The sequence below is a fragment of the Synchiropus splendidus genome, chromosome 18, assembly GCF_027744825.2.
Source record: "Synchiropus splendidus isolate RoL2022-P1 chromosome 18, RoL_Sspl_1.0, whole genome shotgun sequence".
In the NCBI taxonomy this organism is placed as follows: domain Eukaryota; kingdom Metazoa; phylum Chordata; class Actinopteri; order Syngnathiformes; family Callionymidae; genus Synchiropus; species Synchiropus splendidus.
The window spans coordinates 8,977,403-8,995,528 of record NC_071351.1 but is presented as its reverse complement, the minus strand read 5'-3'; the positions used below and the strand labels follow the sequence as shown (position 1 = coordinate 8,995,528).

Here is an 18,126-nt window from a genome sequence, read left to right as displayed (position 1 = left end):
AGCGGAAGAGGCGAGAGGAACAAGGTGGGTGACACGTGCAGTGACGTCAGAGACAACACCTCCATCCCGCCCACTGACGTCACACTGAGGGTTTCAGGTCTCTTTAGAAGCTCGACCTTCGTCGACGTGAAGCCGGTACAGCCGCGGAGGAACAAGGTGTTCGGGAACACCGGGCGACGAACCCAGGGAGCAAAGAACAGATCCGCCTCTTTCTTGGACTCGATCAAGATCGTATCGCTCTGCTCTCACGGACATGGTGGTGGCTTGAGGAACAGGAACAAAATGGCACAGAAAGACACGCTACTACATCTCTTCGCTGGAGGGTGAGTCACCGGAATGATTTTGAAATTCATATGAGCTTTTCTTGTCTGTATTGTCGTTGTGAATTACACTTGGTGATATAACAGACACAGCAGCAGCGGCGCTGCTAACGCTTCGCGATGTTGGTGATGTGTCGATAGCGTTAAAATTCTCCACTTTAAAACGTTACCACTTATAAAAACGTCTTGTTCAAAACCCACGTTCTCGATAATTCCGTTTTAGTGCAGTTTAAACGTCGCTTTTACGATGAACAAACGTTGCACCAGGTTGCTAATGATAGCAGTTGCTAACCGCCACATATTGTAATTCAAATGTTCTTTTTCTGCACATATGCTACTGTCAAGCCTGTTGTGCGTTTAAAGCACGGCTCCTCCGGGTGGGTTGGACGTGGCCAGACACGGGATTCTTGTTCCTTCCTTGCTACGTTATGTAACTCCGGGTCATCATCGACGAAGCGCCGAGTCTCCTGGTCACTGGGACGGTGAATGTTGTCGCTCAAAATAAACCGTACGGTGATATAATGGCTAACGTTCCGCTTGTTAAGGTCACTCCTGAAAAAGCCACCCATTTTACCCTTGAGAACGTTCACATTTCAGGGTCCACCACACTCAAATGGGGCCCCATGACAGTACCACTGAAAAGCAATGTAGCTGATAACATTATGCAATAAGCACAAGTAAGGCTGTAGCTTTTTAAATTATATATAAACTGCCATGTCTTTGAACTTCATATTTACAACAAAAATGTCAAAACATGCGTATATATACGCGCGTTTTATTTATATTTATATATATATATATATTAGATATTAAATGAGCTACAACTGAAAGCTATTAATGTTGGTTTCATAGAGGTTTATAATAATGAACTAAAAGTGAGGAGCTGCCAAGTAAATGTGCTTGCTATACAGTGTTTTGCCTCTTGTGTGCGAAACGTGCTTGCTAAATGCTGAATGAACTGTTTCCCCTTTGGCTAGCACCCGGGTCGTCTGCTCTCCTTACATAACAGTTTTTGCAGCAGAATGACAGTTGACTTCAGTGGTGCCCCTCCGTGACTTCTCAATTAACAACACATGAGTCAGATTATAAAACTTTTCCCATTAGTTTGCACAAAGTAGAATTGTTTCTGGCTTACATGGTGAGTCCTGCAATAAGTCCGAAATAACAAACTGCATGTCACATTTCAAGACGTTATGTAATCGAACAGTAGATGATGTTTACAGAATACTGTAAACATGGATTTAAAGCCACTGAAATCTTAAGTGTCTCTCTTTCTCCTACATTTGCAGTTGTAGCGGAACAGTGGGGGCCATCGTGACCTGTCCTTTGGAAGTCCTAAAAACACGGCTGCAGTCCTCGGGTCTTGCCCTCAGGCCTGTCTTCCAAGTGCAACTGGGTACCCTGAGTGGAACTGGAGTCATCCGGCCCGGAACAGTCACACCTGGACTGTTTCAAGTTCTGAGGTGGGCTCTTCACCCTTCGTTTCTCTCTCTCGCTCTCTCACTTGGCTGCACACATCTTCTCTATTTTTAGTGAGGTAATTAGTGTTTACTCCGGTCCCTGTTATTGCCTCTGTCACAACACGCCTCGTCTACACGATGCAGACACCAGCCCTTCTCACGCACAGCTGCTTTGCTGTAGTCTTCTCGATCACCGATGTGAGGAATGGTGGCGTTAGACTAGCAACACTCTGCATGTGTTTCAGTATCGCTCCCACAGTCCCAAATTGGACCACAGTGTCACATGAAGAGAACAGGCCTTGCGATCCTGAGATGAGAATTGGGGCCTTCTGCAGTGTCGTATTACATCGAGCCAGCCGGTGCGGCGGTGCAGCTTTTAGTCACGTATACAGGGCAGTTGTGAGCTTAAACCCCGCTAGCAGAAGAATTGAGAAGCATAGAATGCAGGAAAAGAACGTCACTCTCCTTCATATCACTATCTAACTGTCACAGAAGGAAATGCCCCATGTGACTTTTCAGACAATTGAAAGTCAATGTATTGTGTCCTTTGGTTAGGGGCATAACAGGTCAATGAGCAACAGTTCAGTGTGTTTATGCAAATGAGCTCCCTTGACCCTGGCAGAGTTTTTCTGGATTGAATAAGGGTTGTGAGGACCATCGCTGTCAATGTAGCACTAACAGACTCTCCTCTTGTTTCAGGTCAATTCTCGAAAACGAGGGACCAAGATCACTATTCCGAGGCCTGGGCCCAAACCTTGTTGGTGTGGCACCTTCAAGGTACGCCTACATTTTTGGACTCAAAATGTTATATAATCAAGTTACAGCTTGTTAAACATATAGACGCTAAAACAGAGTTACATAATTCAGGCAATGATTTTTCAGAAAGAATCAAGTGTTTGAAGACCTAGTCCTGTGTTTGTAGAGGATGCTGTCAGAACAACCAGTAATAAGTCCTTTCAACACTACAGCGTATGTGGTTTACACAAGGCTCCATAAAAATAACACTTTTCTTGAAAGTATTTCTGCAAAATATTTCTGTTTTTCTGAAAAAAAATATTGATATGTTGATCTGATGCTGACACAAAGCATGCCACATCATAAACTGCCCGTGGTGCTGTGCTGTCAGCTCATTCACTGGCACCTCTGCAGTGCTTGTTCAGCCCATTTTGCTGCAGACAGAATAGTTGCTGGGCAATAGATTTCTCTGGAGTTCATACCTGTCCCAAAGTGACAACAAAAGCTCCAAAACATAATGTGTGTTTCCGGTGGGTTTTAATTGATGACGCCATGACAGTTATGTGACTAAACCTTTTTCCTCTTCCTTTATTTCAGGGCAATTTACTTCGCAGCATACTCGAAATCCAAAGAGCTCTTCAATGGACTGTTTGCTCCTAACAGCGGGGTAGTGCATATGTCCTCGGCTGGTGTGGCAGGTGAGCTCAAGTGCAGCCGTTTGATTTATCTGCTCAGTCAATCTTCAATCAAAACTTCAAGGGACTTAATGAATATGAACTGTTCTTTTATCGTCCTGCTTTGTCTTCTAGCCTTTGTTACCAACTCTCTGATGAACCCTGTGTGGATGGTCAAGACGAGGATGCAGCTGGAGAAAAAGTGTGTAGATATTGACTTCCATTTCTTTCTGTCTGACTGGTGTGACGCTCTGCTGACGGCACCAGGGGGCTTTTTTATGTCATGTCTGCAGTGTCCTTGGTGTGTGCAGTTGGAACACTGATCTTGTGATCTGAGTCCACAAATACTCGGTGCTGACGTGCTGTGTGTGTACTGAAGCACAGTCTATATTTGCATGCAGAAAGGTCACTACTACGACAGAGTGCGAGGATCTAGAACAAATGCAGTGAATTCCAGTTTAGATTTGTTCTTGTCAACCAGGTCTATGAATCATCAATCTTGTTCAGGGAAAGATTACTTCGGTGACCGTTCAACCCAATCAGGAACAGTTGGATTATAACTTGCATTAAAGTTTAACAGGTCGCTGTTAAATGATTATGATACTGCCTGGAGGTAGTAGCTAAACTATTTGAAAATTGACTGGATTTAAATTTAAAGTATCTGTAAATGCAAGGGAACCAATGTTGGTTTGACAGCGTTGTGACATTGCCTTTGTTGATACCAATTTCTAATTCTTCAGAGCCAAAGGAGAGAAGAAGATGAACGCCTTCCAGTGTGCCCGCTACGTTTACAGGACAGAGGGCGTCCGGGGCTTCTACAGAGGGCTGACCGCGTCCTACGCGGGAATATCAGAGACGATGATCTGCTTCCTCATCTACGAGACGCTGAAGAAGGAGCTAGTCAAGCACCAGCACTCGGCCCAGATGGGTGAAAAGGAGAAGGGAGCCTCAGATTTCCTCAGCCTCATGTTGGCCGCTGCTTTTTCCAAGGGTTGTGCGTCCTGCATCGCTTACCCTCACGGTAAGAAGAGGACCTGTCCTCATTTGTCTCCATCGTTCTTGTGATTGATCGTCTTTTTTTAACTGTCTTTTCAGAGGTCATTCGAACCAGGTTGCGGGAAGAAGGCAGCAAGTACAAACACTTCTTCCAGACGGGAAGGTTAATTGCTCTGGAGGAAGGCTACACCGCGTTCTACCGGGGACTTGTTCCTCAGCTCATCAGACAAATCCCCAACACAGCAATCGTCCTCTCGACATATGAACTCATCGTCTACTTGCTGGGGAACTCCCAGTGAGGACGAGCAGCCACGTTTTCCTGGCTAAATGAAGGACTTGGTTCAAGCCAGGGGTGAAGTTCAGAGACTTTGTAGCAGGGCTCCGGCAAGTTTCATCCAAAGAGCGTGTTTTAATTCCTCCAAAACTTAGTTTGGAGAACTGTCCCCGAAAGGTTGTTTTCAAAAACCTGTGGAGTAGGTCATCTTCTGTTCTGTTCTGTTAATTTAATTCTAAGTTATTTTGTCGCAATGTGACCTCTTATTTTGCGTTTCAAGCGTGAATGTACAAGGAGTACCTGGCGCAGCAGGTAAAACTGATGTGGAGTGGATCGGTGCTTTAACAGGGGGCTGCTTTGTCGACAGTCACCAAACCACACTGAACATTATTGAGATTCAGATGCGTTCGTTTAAATGTCTTTTCTTTTATTGGTTACATAAACCATTTGTATATACATACTCAGGCTTGTTCGGAAGAGTGAAGAGTTACTTTTTATATCACTGAAATTTGAATGCTGATTTGTCCAGACGTTCAATAAAATGCATCAAAATGTCAGTGTATTTCTTTGACAGTTGTGATGTGTTGCTCTCACCCAACATCTAAACCAGAAGCTGTTCATTTTTGGTGGATTTCCAAGCATGTTCAGCTGCCTCACAGCAGATGTTGGAGGTTAAATAAAGTTATGAGGAGTCACACACTTGTTTTCTAAAATAACAGCCAGTTTCAGCTCTAACTTGTGATCAAATATTGAGTTATGTGTGTGCTTGGATTTTAAACACTGAATATCTGTTGTCTCCTCCAAGCTGAGGTTATCTGTGCCACATGTCTGCCAAACCTGTTAACACATTTAAACACGCTTCCTTGAGTGAGTCAAGGCCATCAGAGTCTGTGACGTGTGTGTGTGTGGAGGAATCCCGTGATTGATTGCCTCACTCTGCCGGGGTCACACGGCACTGGTCAGTCACCAGTCAGACCACTTTGAAGAGGCCAATTGTGTGAGAGCTGCTCTTTAAGTCCAACGGTTTGAATGGTACTTCCTCCATTAAAGCCTTTATGGTTTATGTTTATCAGTATCATTCTTAGTCAAACCAGGGTGGAGACACTCATGCTCATAATAGTCATGTTTGTTTGCTTATCAGCTCACTTCACAGTTTCGTTTTAATTTCCTGTGACCTATTATATTGCGCTAGGTTTAATTTCCCCACTGTGGGAAAAATAAAGATGATCAGGATTTATTACCAAACCTAGCCTCCAGAAGGGGACAATAAAACTAAAATAAAACGCAACCTTCAGTGATATTCCTAAAAGCAGTCAGTTATTTGTGTGTATTCCTCTTTTAGTGAAGGCTGTCGTGAGCAGAAGTTTAACCCATCAGTGTTCCATTTCTGTTTTATAACAGGACTGTGATGCACGCTCACAACCATGCGCTCCGACATTTGCATCGTAAGCAAACGCAGTCTCGTCGGAGAAACACTAGATCAGCCCGGGTAAACCTGAGACCTTGAAGCTTGTTGCAGATACACGTCAAGGTCACCCATATATGTTACACTCTGCACATGCCACAACATGGTTTGAACAAAAACACACCATAAAGAACGTTCAATAATTCAAGTTGCAGTGAATATCGAGGCAGTGAGCACAGATGGGTTTGGGAAAAAAGGATCTGAACAAATGCAACTTCCCTTGCGGACGACGGGGACCTCTTCCGGTTTGAGGCGGTACTACAGGTGAAGTCGTCCGTGGAAGAGAGTGCAGGAGTCGAGGGAATATTTACTCTCAGACCGCACGCCACCCAGACAGGAGCAAAGCAGAAGCTACCATGACTCACTGAGGTCTATCCCTTAGGGGTTCAATATTTTAGTGTCGTTTTAGTGTATAGAGAGGTCAGCGTTATGTTTATTAGTTGGCTAATGTTGATTAGCCGTTAGCTTCACAGCTAGCTCGAGCGACCAGGGTGGACTTCATCTCCTGGCCTTTTGATGGAAGGGTGACGGGAATGATGCTGACATTCCTACATATCCTCTTAACAGGTACGCAAATGACTCATGAATGCCACGGTTATTGCATGTTGTGAATCTTTCCGTGCCGTGAAACTGCGACAGTGTTCAGTGCTCATTTTAAAATTCAATAACGTTTCGAACAGTTCTGCTCAGTTTAGGTTTTAACTATTACATTTAAGTGAAATGGTGTCAGTCCTTCTGTATCTGGAAACATATACTGCATGTATATGAAAGCATTTCGAGTTTTTAAGGGTTGTGTGACTTATCATTGATTAAATGCTTCAACCTGGAAATGCATCCAAGTCCTCCATTATGTAAACATCACGGAGGAAACACATACTATTCGTTGGACGCAGTTGTGAAAGTGATGTAATCCATGGGTTATTGTTGTATCCTACCAACTGTTTATATTATTGTATTTCCCTTGCTAAATGTTGTATATCACCCGGATGAAAAACTCATTGAAATGTTTGTCTATTTTTTGTTTAAACCAATTTTCTGGAATATTGAGCAGAATGATTTGGTCAGTTATTTGATGTGCCTATTTGGCAGCGTGGTAATACAGGTGTATTTTCACTTCATCTCTCCGTCCTTGCAGGGCTGTTAGGTGTGCTGCGGGATCGAGTCTGTGCATTTGGTAAGGTCGAATTCGCCTCCTGTGTTATTGAATCAATGTCATTGCAGTGCTGTATAAGTGTTTTGATCTGTTCCACAGATGTCATTAGACTGGTGGATGGAGACCACAAATGCTCGGGTCGGGTGGAGGTGCTTCGGCATAACCAGTGGGGGACAGTTTGCGACCACGGTTGGGACCTCCGGGAGGCTGACGTGGTGTGTCTGGAGCTGGGATGTGGCCTGGCGGAATCTGCCCTGCGTGGTGCTGCATTTGGAGCAGGCAGCGGAGAGATATGGCTGCGACACGTCCAGTGCTCAGGACAGGAGTCGAGCTTGGCACGTTGCGCAATGGTCCTCCACGCTAATCCCTACTGCACTCATGAAAATGATGCAGGAGTGAAATGCTCAGGTGAGGTGCTGCTGAAACTGGATATGTAAAGGTGACTTATGCTAAAATAAGATCCTGTGGGGATTATTTTGCCTGCTTTACTTAATGTAATATTATAATGCAGCGCGCTGTCAGGAAATCAAGGCTCTGACTTCATTTCTAATGATGTCCCCGGATTATCCAGTAATGCGGCATGTCCACTAATCCAATTTCAAACAACCTTATCCGCTTGCTGACATGCACGGATGCCCTGATGGGATGAAAAACTATTATGATTTAACTATTAAAGATGTGCATGTTTTTTCAAAATGAACGTTGAATGAATAAACCCTTTAATGCTAATTATCATGGAAACCGAAATGAAAAATTGGACTTCTGCTTAGGATGAAATGTTCAGTCGGATTTGCTCCAGTCAGACTGCATTTGAATGTGTGTACTGTTTAAACATGCTGTTGTTTGACAATGTAAGAGTTCGGTGCATTGGTTTTTGGACATGAGGAACCTGATGTCTTTTCTTTAGTTTATTGAAAATGTTGCCTGACAATTGTGTGATTTTAGCATTTTAAGTTGCCCCTTGTGTTGATGATGATGTTCATTTCCTTTCCCCCAGGTACTCTTTTGATGCCCTCCCTGAACCTGCTGTCCCCTCACTCAGTCTTTTGCCCGGGCGAGTCTGTTCGTTTTAACTGCAATGTTCTGCTGGGTCACCACCTGAGTGACTTCCACCTGTACAAGGAGGGTTCGTCTGCTCCACTGGTGACGCAGAGGGTGGACCAGAGTCAGGCCAGTGTGGAGCTGACTCTGTCCGACATTGAGACGGTGCACCAGGGCAGCTACAGCTGCCGCTACAGAGTCAAGGGCAGCTCTCCCTCTCAGCTGCTCAGCTCTCCACCGAGCAACTCCATCAACATAACTGTGGGTGAGTGGTGATCGACATTTCTAATTAAACCCACGTCACATGATGAGACATTTGGTTGTGTAATAGGCTATTGATTGACTTGTAACGTCACTGGATCTGGCATTAATAACTGTGCTGCATGAAAATATTCATTAGTTTTTGGAACCTTGAATTATTATTCGATTCGAGTTTTTGGACAAAGTTTCCATAAACCGCTCTCATTCCTGGAACATTTCAATCTATGGAGAGAAAGTGAAACATTTTATTCATATCAAATATGTCGTCCACCCGCAGTTGAGGTGTTGACACCCCAACACTGGTTCAACACCTCTGCAGAGGCCCCGGCTGGTTCCGTTATTAAGGGCCACAGCTTTAACATCACGTGCTCCACGCCGAAGCAGTATCCCGGCGGTTCCTTCCAGTTGCGGCTGATCAGATCCAACGGCACCGTGCGACAGTCTCTGCCTGCCCTCACTGCGTCGGTAACGTTCACCTTCACCAACGCCCAGAGCTCCAACGAGGGCTACTACTACTGCCTCTACAGGGTTCAGCTGGGCGGTCGCACCTTCGTCTCCAGGGAGAGCCAGCCACTGCCGATAGCCATAAGAGGTCATACTTTTAAAGACAACTGCTGATGATTGAAGCATCTGGATAACATTTTTGTTCTCTGCTTCCAGACCCTGATCCGGTCCTCAGCCCCATGGTGATCAGCTGGCTTGTGTCAGGTCTGACGTTTGTTGTGGCTGTCACCATTATCATTGTTGTGGCCAAAGTGTTGTGTAATAAGGAGAAGAAGCCTTCGGAACTGGAGCGGGAGACTAGAACCTGTACGTTTTTCTGTCATTGCAAAGCACTTTTAAGATCAGATGGATTCATTCTGTGCATGTTTGCTTCCACTCATAGGTGTGGACAACACATATGTTGCCTTAACGTTTAATAAACTCTGAAGGGAGCTGCAGACTCACACAACTGAAGGTATAAAAACACTGTTTCATTGAAACAGGATGAACAGACTTTATTCCTTGTAACATCCTGAGAAATTGCAAAAGTAGTAGAGCTGTTTTCATTAAATTGGTCAGTAAATGATGTGTTTTCCTTTGCAGATTCATGCGGGCACTTTAAACGAAAGATGTGTTGAAGGCAGCAACTTTTGGGAGATGCACGTGAGCTCAAGTCCGAGTCTCACCCGATGTGAGTTGTGAGTCAATGACCGCAGGAGTGCAGCCAGGATGGAGCTAAACTGGGATGTTGTACCAAACTAACATTTTATTTATTGATAACAGCAACAAGCTTTACTGTCTTCTTCTTTACTCACCGATCAATAGAGGAATAGAAGGTATGTAACTCTGACATTATGTAATGACAATACTACATAGAAAGCATTTCTCATTATGTAACTATCCCGCACACTAGCGTTACATTTCAGCGAAATTTTTGGATGTTTAAGGGACGTAGTGGTCCGGCTGACTGGTGCGTCTGCCATGTCTGCTCAGTTGCCTTCAATGCTGGTCGGTTGCTGGGACTCCGGAGCTTCTCAGAAGTCTGGGTGTTGCTGTGCGATGAACTGATAATGATGCTTTTCAAGACTCCCAAAGTGGAGTCCCCACTGTGGCCCAAAATCCATACTGCCGTATAAATATAATATAAATATATGGCAGTATAAATGGAAAACATTTCACATTCAAACTGCCAAAAAAAGCGTAGACTGCTGAGAAGCTGCTTGGCCCATCTCTCCGTCCTCAATAACACACTACAAATAATGACTTAACAAATATCCAAAAGCTCCCGGAAGCACTAAATACACATGTATTTTGGGTTGAAGTCTCAAGAACTTTCTGCCACCCTGTCCCCCCAGCCTTCCTCACAGCAGCAGCAGTGAGGAAGGCTGGGGGGTTTAAGCCAGACCGCAGTGGTCTGTCACCTAGAACAAAGACTGCGCTCCTGTCACCTCCTCACGTGATAACTGAAGCACCTGCTGACCCTGAGGTACGCAGCATTCCTCATGTGAAGATTGTTTGTAAATTTGAGGCCTTTTTTTATGACATACTGTTGCGGGTTTTTTACATAATGAAGTGTGAATGGTTAGACTAATCCAGTGTGACACTCGCTGTGTGTAAAAATGTAAATATATGTGATTCATTAAAGCGCTCCAGCTTTTAAAAGACTGGAAGAGATACGAATGCATCTCGTGTTCATTTGGGAAACTAAAAAAACTTTTGTTCGTCAATCGTCCTCCATATTTGTACACCTTACTGCTATATTTCGACTTCAGATTTCAAAGGTTTCTCTGTGGTTTATATTTAGAATATGTCAAGTCTGTTTCAACTGAATCCATCAGAGGAGTTGGCAATGGGTTGGACACTGAAGATGCAAAAATCTATTGATTCAAAAAGGTTTTATTTATTTCCCTGCAGAGATCAGGAGTGCAAAGCAACAGTTGTACAAAAATGTATCTAGAAATCTTTGACATCAGCAAGAACATTCGTGCACTTGAACAGCTCCCAGCAACCATGCTCACCGAAGATAGATGACAGGTACGCTTGCTTCATAAAACCTTTCTCTGGACCTTGCAATTAATGTTAAAAATAGCTAAAATGTCATAACAACTCAATGAACTCCATTTGAAGTCACTCAATTCCTTGGATGGACTGGTTGCTCTCCATGCTGGTGACAAGCAGGTAGATAAAGACGGCTACAGCCACAAAGAATAGAAACTGAAACCAGAGAGGGATGAGGCGTGAAGACTTGGCTGGCTGGGACGGACTTGCAGGTGCCTGCACTGGTGTGGACATCAAGGGGGTTCTGGTGGTGGGTGCAGATTTGTACATGCGGGCCCTGATGGATACAAGAAGGGACACGTTCACGGAGAGGCCTTGTTCAGTACGCTTTCACAAAACATACAGTTAGCCATATCCACCAGCAAATAAAAAGGAACTTACTCGTATTCATAATCTCGCTCAGTCCAATCCCCCCGTGATCTCAGGTTAGAGCTGAAATAAGGAATAATTGTTATAGAAATGTTGGCAGACTGATGAAAAAAAAAAACACATCTACTTCAGATCTAACCTGTTTCCTGTCAGGTCACTCCAGACCTGCACAAGAAAAATGGAAACAAAAATCGATTGGAACCTTGACTGTTGAAACATTCACGCTTTATTTATTTATTCACACATTATTTTCTGTAACCAGGGAGATGTTTATACTCACAGGAGTCCTGTGTATGTAGGTGATTTCCTCCTCTGAAAAACAATGTATATCCATTTTAGTAGATGTTTCTGATTAGATTGTCTTTATTCTTTACTTTGCTTCCGTGACACCAGGTCCAATTGGCATGTTTTAAATGACTATTTCGTCCCTCAGTGTCAGCCCAAATTAGAATTCTGACAAAATTGAAATTATAAACCTCACCGGTGATTGAATGTAATGTACTGCTTCAGTTCCACGGTTCTCACCTTCCTCTCTGTAGTAGGTTTTGTCTGGAGACACGTTCACGGTTTGCTTATCCTTGGCCATGGCTTCTCTGATCTTCTTCTCGTACAGGCTTCTGGTTGAGCCTAACAATCACGTCAAGTCAAACGACACGATAATGGACCACAATGGCGCCACATTAAGTTCAGAAACACAGGATTCAAAATATGGCGCAGATGAGTCACTAACCGACAACTGGTCCATGCTTGATCTTGTACTCGTCGAGAAGTTCGCTGATCTCCTCTTCAGATAAACTGCTTAGCATCGTCATATTTGAACGACTTATTTGGTTTCTGAGAATCTCAAGCTGGTAAAACCAAATAACAACACTCGGTTATTGACAGCAGTGGTGGCCCCGCCCACGGCAACACGGGAGCGCTCGTCTTGTTCCACAGCGCGTCCCATAAACACCACAACTTAAAGACTGCTGCTTCGTGGTCACTATGTCCCGACAAAAGGTATTTATAAAAGCCAAAGTAAGTATTCCCTTATAGTCTTTGAACTAAAGTCAAACTTTTTTTTTATTCCAAAAAGAAGTTGCACCGCCCCTCGCCGACTTTCGGTTGCGTTTAGCCGCAACATTCCAATCCCTGATTCGGCAAAGCCTTGTCACGTGACACTGGTCTGGGAACGCTTGTATTTCCAACGTAGCTGATGACGTAGTTATTGAAAACGTTGCTCGAAAAAGTACGGTGGCTGAGAAGTGCAAATATTTTTTTCAAACTTTTTTCAAACAAATGTACAAACTTGGAAAGGCACTTTAAAACTCAGGAAAACATTAAGTTAATTATTAAACCAAGGGAAAAAAATCACACACAAAACTAAATTTTGCTTTTTAATCTTGGGCAAAAAGTAAAACATTTGTCTGTCTCAGAAATCATTAACACATTGTAAAAATGGAAAACAAGATGACTAACAAAAAACAAGCATGCATTTAAACTGTTAAACTATTTTAAATCTACATAATTTACAACAAAATATTCAGCTTCTAAAATAGGCTAAATGGTTGGAGCATTCCTAGGTGCTTTATAGCAAACCACAAAGCAAGAAGTCCCACAGAAACCACCACACTGGCCCTCAGCAACAGCCTCAGTATGTTGGGACACTGTCAAAAGAAAGGCCACAATGACAACTTGATGTCACATTGGATTAAGGAGGACATGAAATCTAGATTGCAAACCTTGTGTTTTCCGCCAAACTTCGTTTTCTGATGGGGGTTCTGCTCTTGCACCTTTGTGTCCATGAGAGCTGAGGCCTCCGGGACAGTTTCATCCGTGTCCACCTGTTCATAACAGCCATCTGCTCAATTACATTCTCTAAGTAATACTTTTGAAATGTGTATTTCAGAGATACAGATACTACACATGCATATGAATCTCCATTTAGCATGACTGAAACATGACCACATTCAAACTGTCATTCTGCAGCTCAACACTTGATGGCGTTCTTACGTCAGAAGTTTTTGCAGAACTCACGTCGTTATCTTCTGAAAAGCCTCTGAGAGACTCGCCGTCACTGCTGAGATATCAGGTTTTTAGACCCACCTTGAAGCAATACAGTTCACTCAAATATAGGAAAAAAAAGTCCATCAAACCTGTCAGTTTCATAGTGAATGACTTGAGACAGAGGCTCTGGAGAGAACTGGACCTTGATCATCCTCCCTTGAGAAACACAACCAGTCACAATTATTGTCAGGATCAAATATTTGCTCTTCATATGAACTCACCAGGTCGTTCACTGTCCTCATCGCTGTCGTCATAGAACTTGTAAAAGGCTTTGATTCTTTCTTGTTCCTGTTCCCAGTTCCTCTCTTCTTCATTGTCATCCACTTTCTCCAGTTCTGCTTTACCAGACTTTTCTGATCCGGTGTTAAAGAAAAAACTGTCGTCCAGGGAACCCTGGTTAGTGGAGCTGCTGGTCCAGCAGGACAGATGATCCATCATGTCTGCTGCAGTGTACTGGGTCCTGAAGGAGTCTGAGGGAGCCAGTGGCTCTTCCGACTGAAGCAAGTGTTTGTATGAGACGTGGACAATGTTGTGCGACGGTGCTGATGTGAGGTCGCCATGGCTGGAAGTGAGTCTAGGAGACTCTACATCTTCCCCATTTAGTTTATCATAACCTGAGACCTTATCTGAGCCCACATGGATGTCATAGTCACTAGAGCTGCTCGAGTGACCCTCGGTCACCTCGACCTTGTCTTCAGCAGAAAGCATATACTTATCTGTGTTCATCTCTAAATACACATCACACGCATCTGCGCATCCCTCTTCAGCCCCCACACGTGGCGAGAAGTCGAAGGAAAGCTCTGCATACATCTCTCCAGCCTCCTGGAAATCCTCACCGGAGAAATCCTTCAGTTCATTCGGATCTCCATCAGCCATTAGACCCTCCCATCCTTCTGCTAAACCATCGCCTTCATGGCGATCGTCGGCAGCTTTTGTGGCAGATTCCTGCTTTTTCTCCTCATCCACCTCTGTCTCATCACCGTCGCATCCCAGGACGCTCTTGAAATAGGACGCAGAGTCACTCGCTCTCTGCTCATTGTTTCTAACTTGAGGGTTTCCTCCAGTCTCACGGGTCGAAGGTCGTCCCTCACCCTCTTTAAAATCCGACCAGTCAGGTGACACCAAGAGCCCGGCTGCTCCTTCCTCAACACGCTCTGCTTTAACACCTAAACCACTTCTGTTCTCATCAAAAGCCACTCTCTCTAAGTCAGAATCTGTAGCAGGATGTGATAGGACTGCGGGGTCGTCCACTGAGACGTGTGTCTCTGTCCTAACTTCCTTATAATAACCACAGAAGTCATCTTCAACTGCTGCTCCCTCAGTTTTCCACTGAACCTTTACGTCTGAGCTGAAGTCTCCTTCCTCTGACTCTTCATCGGTGGAGGACGCTTCGGACGCATCACTGTCATCGATCTGTGTGCTTTCCTCTTGGCACACTGTCATCTGTCTTTCGATTCCTTGAGCAATGTTGTTGAACAGCTCATCAAAAGTCTCAAAATCCCGCGCTGACACTAAATCTTCCCAATTGATTCTACCTTCGACTGGTACTTCCTGTTTGTCACTCTCTCTGAAGTCACCTGACACAAAGAGCTGCCCCGCTCCTTTGTCTTCATCCTCTGGTTTCCTCTCGCCATCTGAGCTGCCACTGCCGACCTCAACACCTTCACTGTCGCTAGCAGCCGTGGACATCAGTGCTTTATCATCTCTGTTGTCATTTACATCTCTGATGGCTTTTGTTTGCATCGAGTCAGTTCCTTCAGTTAACTTTCCCTCAAAATCTACACCTTCACTGTCGCTAGCAGCCGTGGACATCAGTGCTTTATCATCTCTGTTGTCATTTACATCTCTGGTGGCTTTTGTTTGCATCGAGTCAGTTCCTTCAGTTAACTTTCCCTCAAAATCTACACCTTCACTGTCGCTAGCAGCCGTGGACATCAGTGCTTTATCATCTCTGTTGTCGTTTACATCTCTGATGGCTTTTGTTCCCATCGAGTCAGTTCCTTCAGTTAACTTTCCCTCAAAATCTACACCCTCAATCTCCATACCCCCGGCAGGTAAAGAAAAACAGGTGTCTGCAAAAACAAAAGACCTTGAAGAAAGGCTGGAAATCAATTCAGAGTGGTATTTATTATTACCAGACAGGTCCTCCTCCAGAAGATCACCACAGTGCTGCTCCATCTTGACAAGCTGACAGAACAGCGCTTCAGTGTTTTATAGCGACAGTTTCCGGTAAACAAACCACAAAGGAGCCGCGCTCAAGTAAAGCTGTTCACATGTCATAAAGTAAAAGTCACCCTTGAAAACAGTTGCATTAAACATTCAGCGACAAAAACATTGCTTTTGCTGCTTTAAAATGCTTTCACACACTAATGTGGTTTTTAGTTAGTGATGTTGATGTTGTAGACGAGGTGAGGAACTTAAAATGAAAATACAGAACCCTTTGTATTTAGAAGTTTTAATCCGTTTCATGCATTACACTTGAAGTCACAGCTCATGGCGCAGGTGGTAGCGGTGGGTCGGCTTCAGCTCCACCTCCACTGGAAAGTGATCGCTGACTTCCAGAGCCTAATATGGCAGTCACATGATCATCAGTAGTGAGAAAAGTTGCCTGTAATATCAGCATCCTTACCTCATTCTCCGTGAGGTGGAACTCCTCTTTGAAGTCGAACGGTTGAGCAGATTCTGGGACTATTGTGGAGACCATTTCTCGCCCATGAGCAATGATCCTGGAGGAGAAACCGTATGTTTGCTCTCATCTCTCTATCAGACTGCAGCGCTCTACAAACATGAGGCTCTTCTGTTGACAAAACTTTCTGAAGCTTGAGAGAGAGAAGTCAAGGACACCTGAGCCAGAGAGGAGGGTTCCACTTCATGGCCGACAGACACTGCGACATGAAGAGAACAGACAGACGTTTGGACGTCACAAGCGAGGACGATGGCGCTGTGAAACATCAGACACAAACTGAAACATGCAGGATCATCATGTGTGGTACAAAGACCTCCTACCGGTCATATGCGCACGTGGTCTTCTCCCGAACCGTAGTGTCCTGCTCGTCTCCGATCAGCCAGTGAAATTTTGGGTCCAAGCGCAAGCGAACCGTCCTCCAGCCCTTTTTCGTGACATAGCTGCAGGCGGCGTTGAGGTCTCCTAAGATGATGACGTTCTAGAGATGGAAGCGGACACAGGAGGTCAGGACGGAGTCACACTCTGAAGAAGAGATGCTTGGATTCCGCACGTCTGTCTTCCATTTCTTGGCGACGTCTTTGAAGACAGAGTAGAGCTCATCCATCTCCTTCATGGCAGTTTTGGGGGATGTGTGCTGACCAATCAGAACTAAATCCTTGACCACTGTAAAAATGATCCTCATGTTAAGACTCCCAAAATATGCCTGTTAAAGTTGCCTCATAGTTACATGTAGTCGGGGAGTGGAAGCGCACGATGAAAGGCTCTCTGGAGAAGACTTGGCTCTCATTGGTTCCCTCAGTCAGCAGGTTGGGGTACTGATACTGCTCTGTGAACTTGAGCACCTTGTCCCTGGAGATCCAGTAAAAGCAGATGTGAAACCATACGAATTGACATGACTTCCTGAGCGCTGGGAGGAGGCCGTGCTGTGACCGTCACCTATAGATGAAGACGTACTGCTCCTTGTAAGATTTCCTCCCCAGCCGCTCACTTTCCACGTGAGAATAGGAATTTGATCTGTCGAACCTGAAATGAAACTGGTGTTTATCACTTGTGAATTTGCTGAGAGTGCAGCGCTTTTCAAGTGACCTGTTCAGCCTGGCCATGAGAGATTTGATGGCTTCGCCTTTACAGTCTCGGACCTCCTGAACCAGACACAAGTCACACCGCGACAGAATCTAGCAGACGGCAACAAATCAGTTTCGTAAAATGACCAGATCACCACTGGGGCTGGAGCGTACCTTCAGTAGAATCCCCACAACCTTGTTGTTGTTGGCTTTTGATTCCCCGAAACTTTGTACGTTGAAGGCGCATATTTTCAGAGCAGAGGAGAAGTTGGACAGACACAGAGCAATGACCACAAGCGCGGTGGCGGTGGTGGTGGTCTTCATCCTGTCAGAGTCGATTCACACTTGAGTCCAAACCTCCTGAAGAATGACCCCAGTCCAGCAAAGATCTCAGCCTCTCATGGGGATATTTGGGGAACATGCAGGTGAGCGTGTGTGTGGTGGAAGTGCTGAGTCGGGCTGCCATGAGAATGGAGCTTTATCTGGAACTGGGCACAATGGACAGAGGTTGAGTGGCAGGTCTGGAACTCTGAGTGAACCGAAACAATGGATGAGGTCTCTTGTCATGACTGTGTGTGGAAGCTGCTGTCCATTATCATCCAGTGTCGATCTATTTTTAGATCATTTCTTCTTATTTTCAAAAAAAAAAAAACAGCGCTCAAAATTGGCATCAAATGAACCTTTAGTACCTTTACCTGATATATCTACGCTGGATATTTACACTGGAGAAAACCATATTTTCAAGATACTTTTTTGTTTATTGTAGATAAAAGTTAAATAACATTTTTAAAAATTGTATTTTCACCTAAAGTGTTTTTTTCTAATTTATGAGATCATGATAATTGAAATAAAAACATGTAATACATAAATAAATTAAAATGAGTAAAAAATAAATAACAAAATAAATAGAAACTACACCCCTTAGAAAATATTATTTCAGGATGCTGACAAAGCATTTTTTGAAAATAAATAAATAATTTATGTCCATTTGAATTGTGACTGCTAGGCAATAACTGTGGCAGTAGTGAGTGCCACACGACA

The 18,126-nt window shown here is 44.3% G+C and overlaps 5 protein-coding genes across 9 annotated transcripts; 2 read left to right on the top strand and 3 right to left on the bottom strand.

The window, feature by feature from the left end:
* The first annotated feature begins 75 nt into the window (after nt 1–75).
* slc25a33 (solute carrier family 25 member 33) lies at nt 76–5,016 on the top strand. The gene is made up of 7 exons (XM_053849243.1): nt 76–323; nt 1,610–1,783; nt 2,480–2,557; nt 3,113–3,213; nt 3,325–3,391; nt 3,930–4,210; nt 4,285–5,016. The coding sequence occupies exons 1-7, from the start codon at nt 283–285 to the stop codon at nt 4,482–4,484; spliced, it is 942 nt and encodes a 313-aa protein (XP_053705218.1). The 5' UTR covers nt 76–282; the 3' UTR covers nt 4,485–5,016.
* Nucleotides 5,017–6,181: 1,165 nt separating this feature from the next.
* Nucleotides 6,182–10,560, top strand: si:ch211-150o23.3 (uncharacterized). Its single transcript, XM_053850110.1, has 8 exons — nt 6,182–6,491; nt 7,060–7,098; nt 7,177–7,485; nt 8,075–8,383; nt 8,657–8,971; nt 9,040–9,189; nt 9,266–9,337; nt 9,466–10,560. Exons 1-7 carry the CDS (start codon nt 6,458–6,460, stop codon nt 9,307–9,309), a joined length of 1,200 nt encoding a protein of 399 aa, XP_053706085.1. The 5' UTR covers nt 6,182–6,457; the 3' UTR covers nt 9,310–9,337; nt 9,466–10,560.
* Nucleotides 10,561–10,742: 182 nt separating this feature from the next.
* On the bottom strand, nt 10,743–12,319 carry emd (emerin). Its single transcript, XM_053850112.1, has 6 exons — nt 12,020–12,319; nt 11,815–11,916; nt 11,570–11,601; nt 11,429–11,454; nt 11,302–11,352; nt 10,743–11,197 (listed from the first exon to the last, which is right to left on the bottom strand). Exons 1-6 carry the CDS (start codon nt 12,099–12,101, stop codon nt 10,990–10,992), a joined length of 501 nt encoding a protein of 166 aa, XP_053706087.1. The 5' UTR covers nt 12,102–12,319; the 3' UTR covers nt 10,743–10,989.
* A 250-nt stretch (nt 12,320–12,569) lies between these two features.
* Nucleotides 12,570–15,532, bottom strand: si:dkey-183p4.10 (serine-aspartate repeat-containing protein F). Of its 5 annotated transcripts, XM_053850109.1 has the most exons (6): nt 15,471–15,514; nt 13,557–15,407; nt 13,425–13,491; nt 13,282–13,348; nt 13,011–13,112; nt 12,570–12,935 (listed from the first exon to the last, which is right to left on the bottom strand). In XM_053850109.1, the coding sequence occupies exons 1-6, from the start codon at nt 15,511–15,513 to the stop codon at nt 12,819–12,821; spliced, it is 2,247 nt and encodes a 748-aa protein (XP_053706084.1). In that variant the 5' UTR covers nt 15,514; the 3' UTR covers nt 12,570–12,818. The 5 variants fall into 5 exon arrangements, with proteins under 5 accessions (XP_053706084.1, XP_053706082.1, XP_053706083.1 ...); XM_053850107.1 differs by having other exon boundaries at nt 13,306–13,348; nt 13,557–15,532; XM_053850108.1 differs by having other exon boundaries at nt 13,306–13,345; nt 13,557–15,532.
* A 261-nt stretch (nt 15,533–15,793) lies between these two features.
* Nucleotides 15,794–17,409, bottom strand: dnase1l1l (deoxyribonuclease I-like 1-like). Its single transcript, XM_053849715.1, has 8 exons — nt 17,260–17,409; nt 17,108–17,196; nt 16,958–17,044; nt 16,749–16,870; nt 16,572–16,684; nt 16,342–16,499; nt 15,965–16,061; nt 15,794–15,900 (listed from the first exon to the last, which is right to left on the bottom strand). The coding sequence occupies exons 1-8, from the start codon at nt 17,407–17,409 to the stop codon at nt 15,820–15,822; spliced, it is 897 nt and encodes a 298-aa protein (XP_053705690.1). The 3' UTR covers nt 15,794–15,819.
* Between the last annotated feature and the right edge of the window lie 717 nt (nt 17,410–18,126).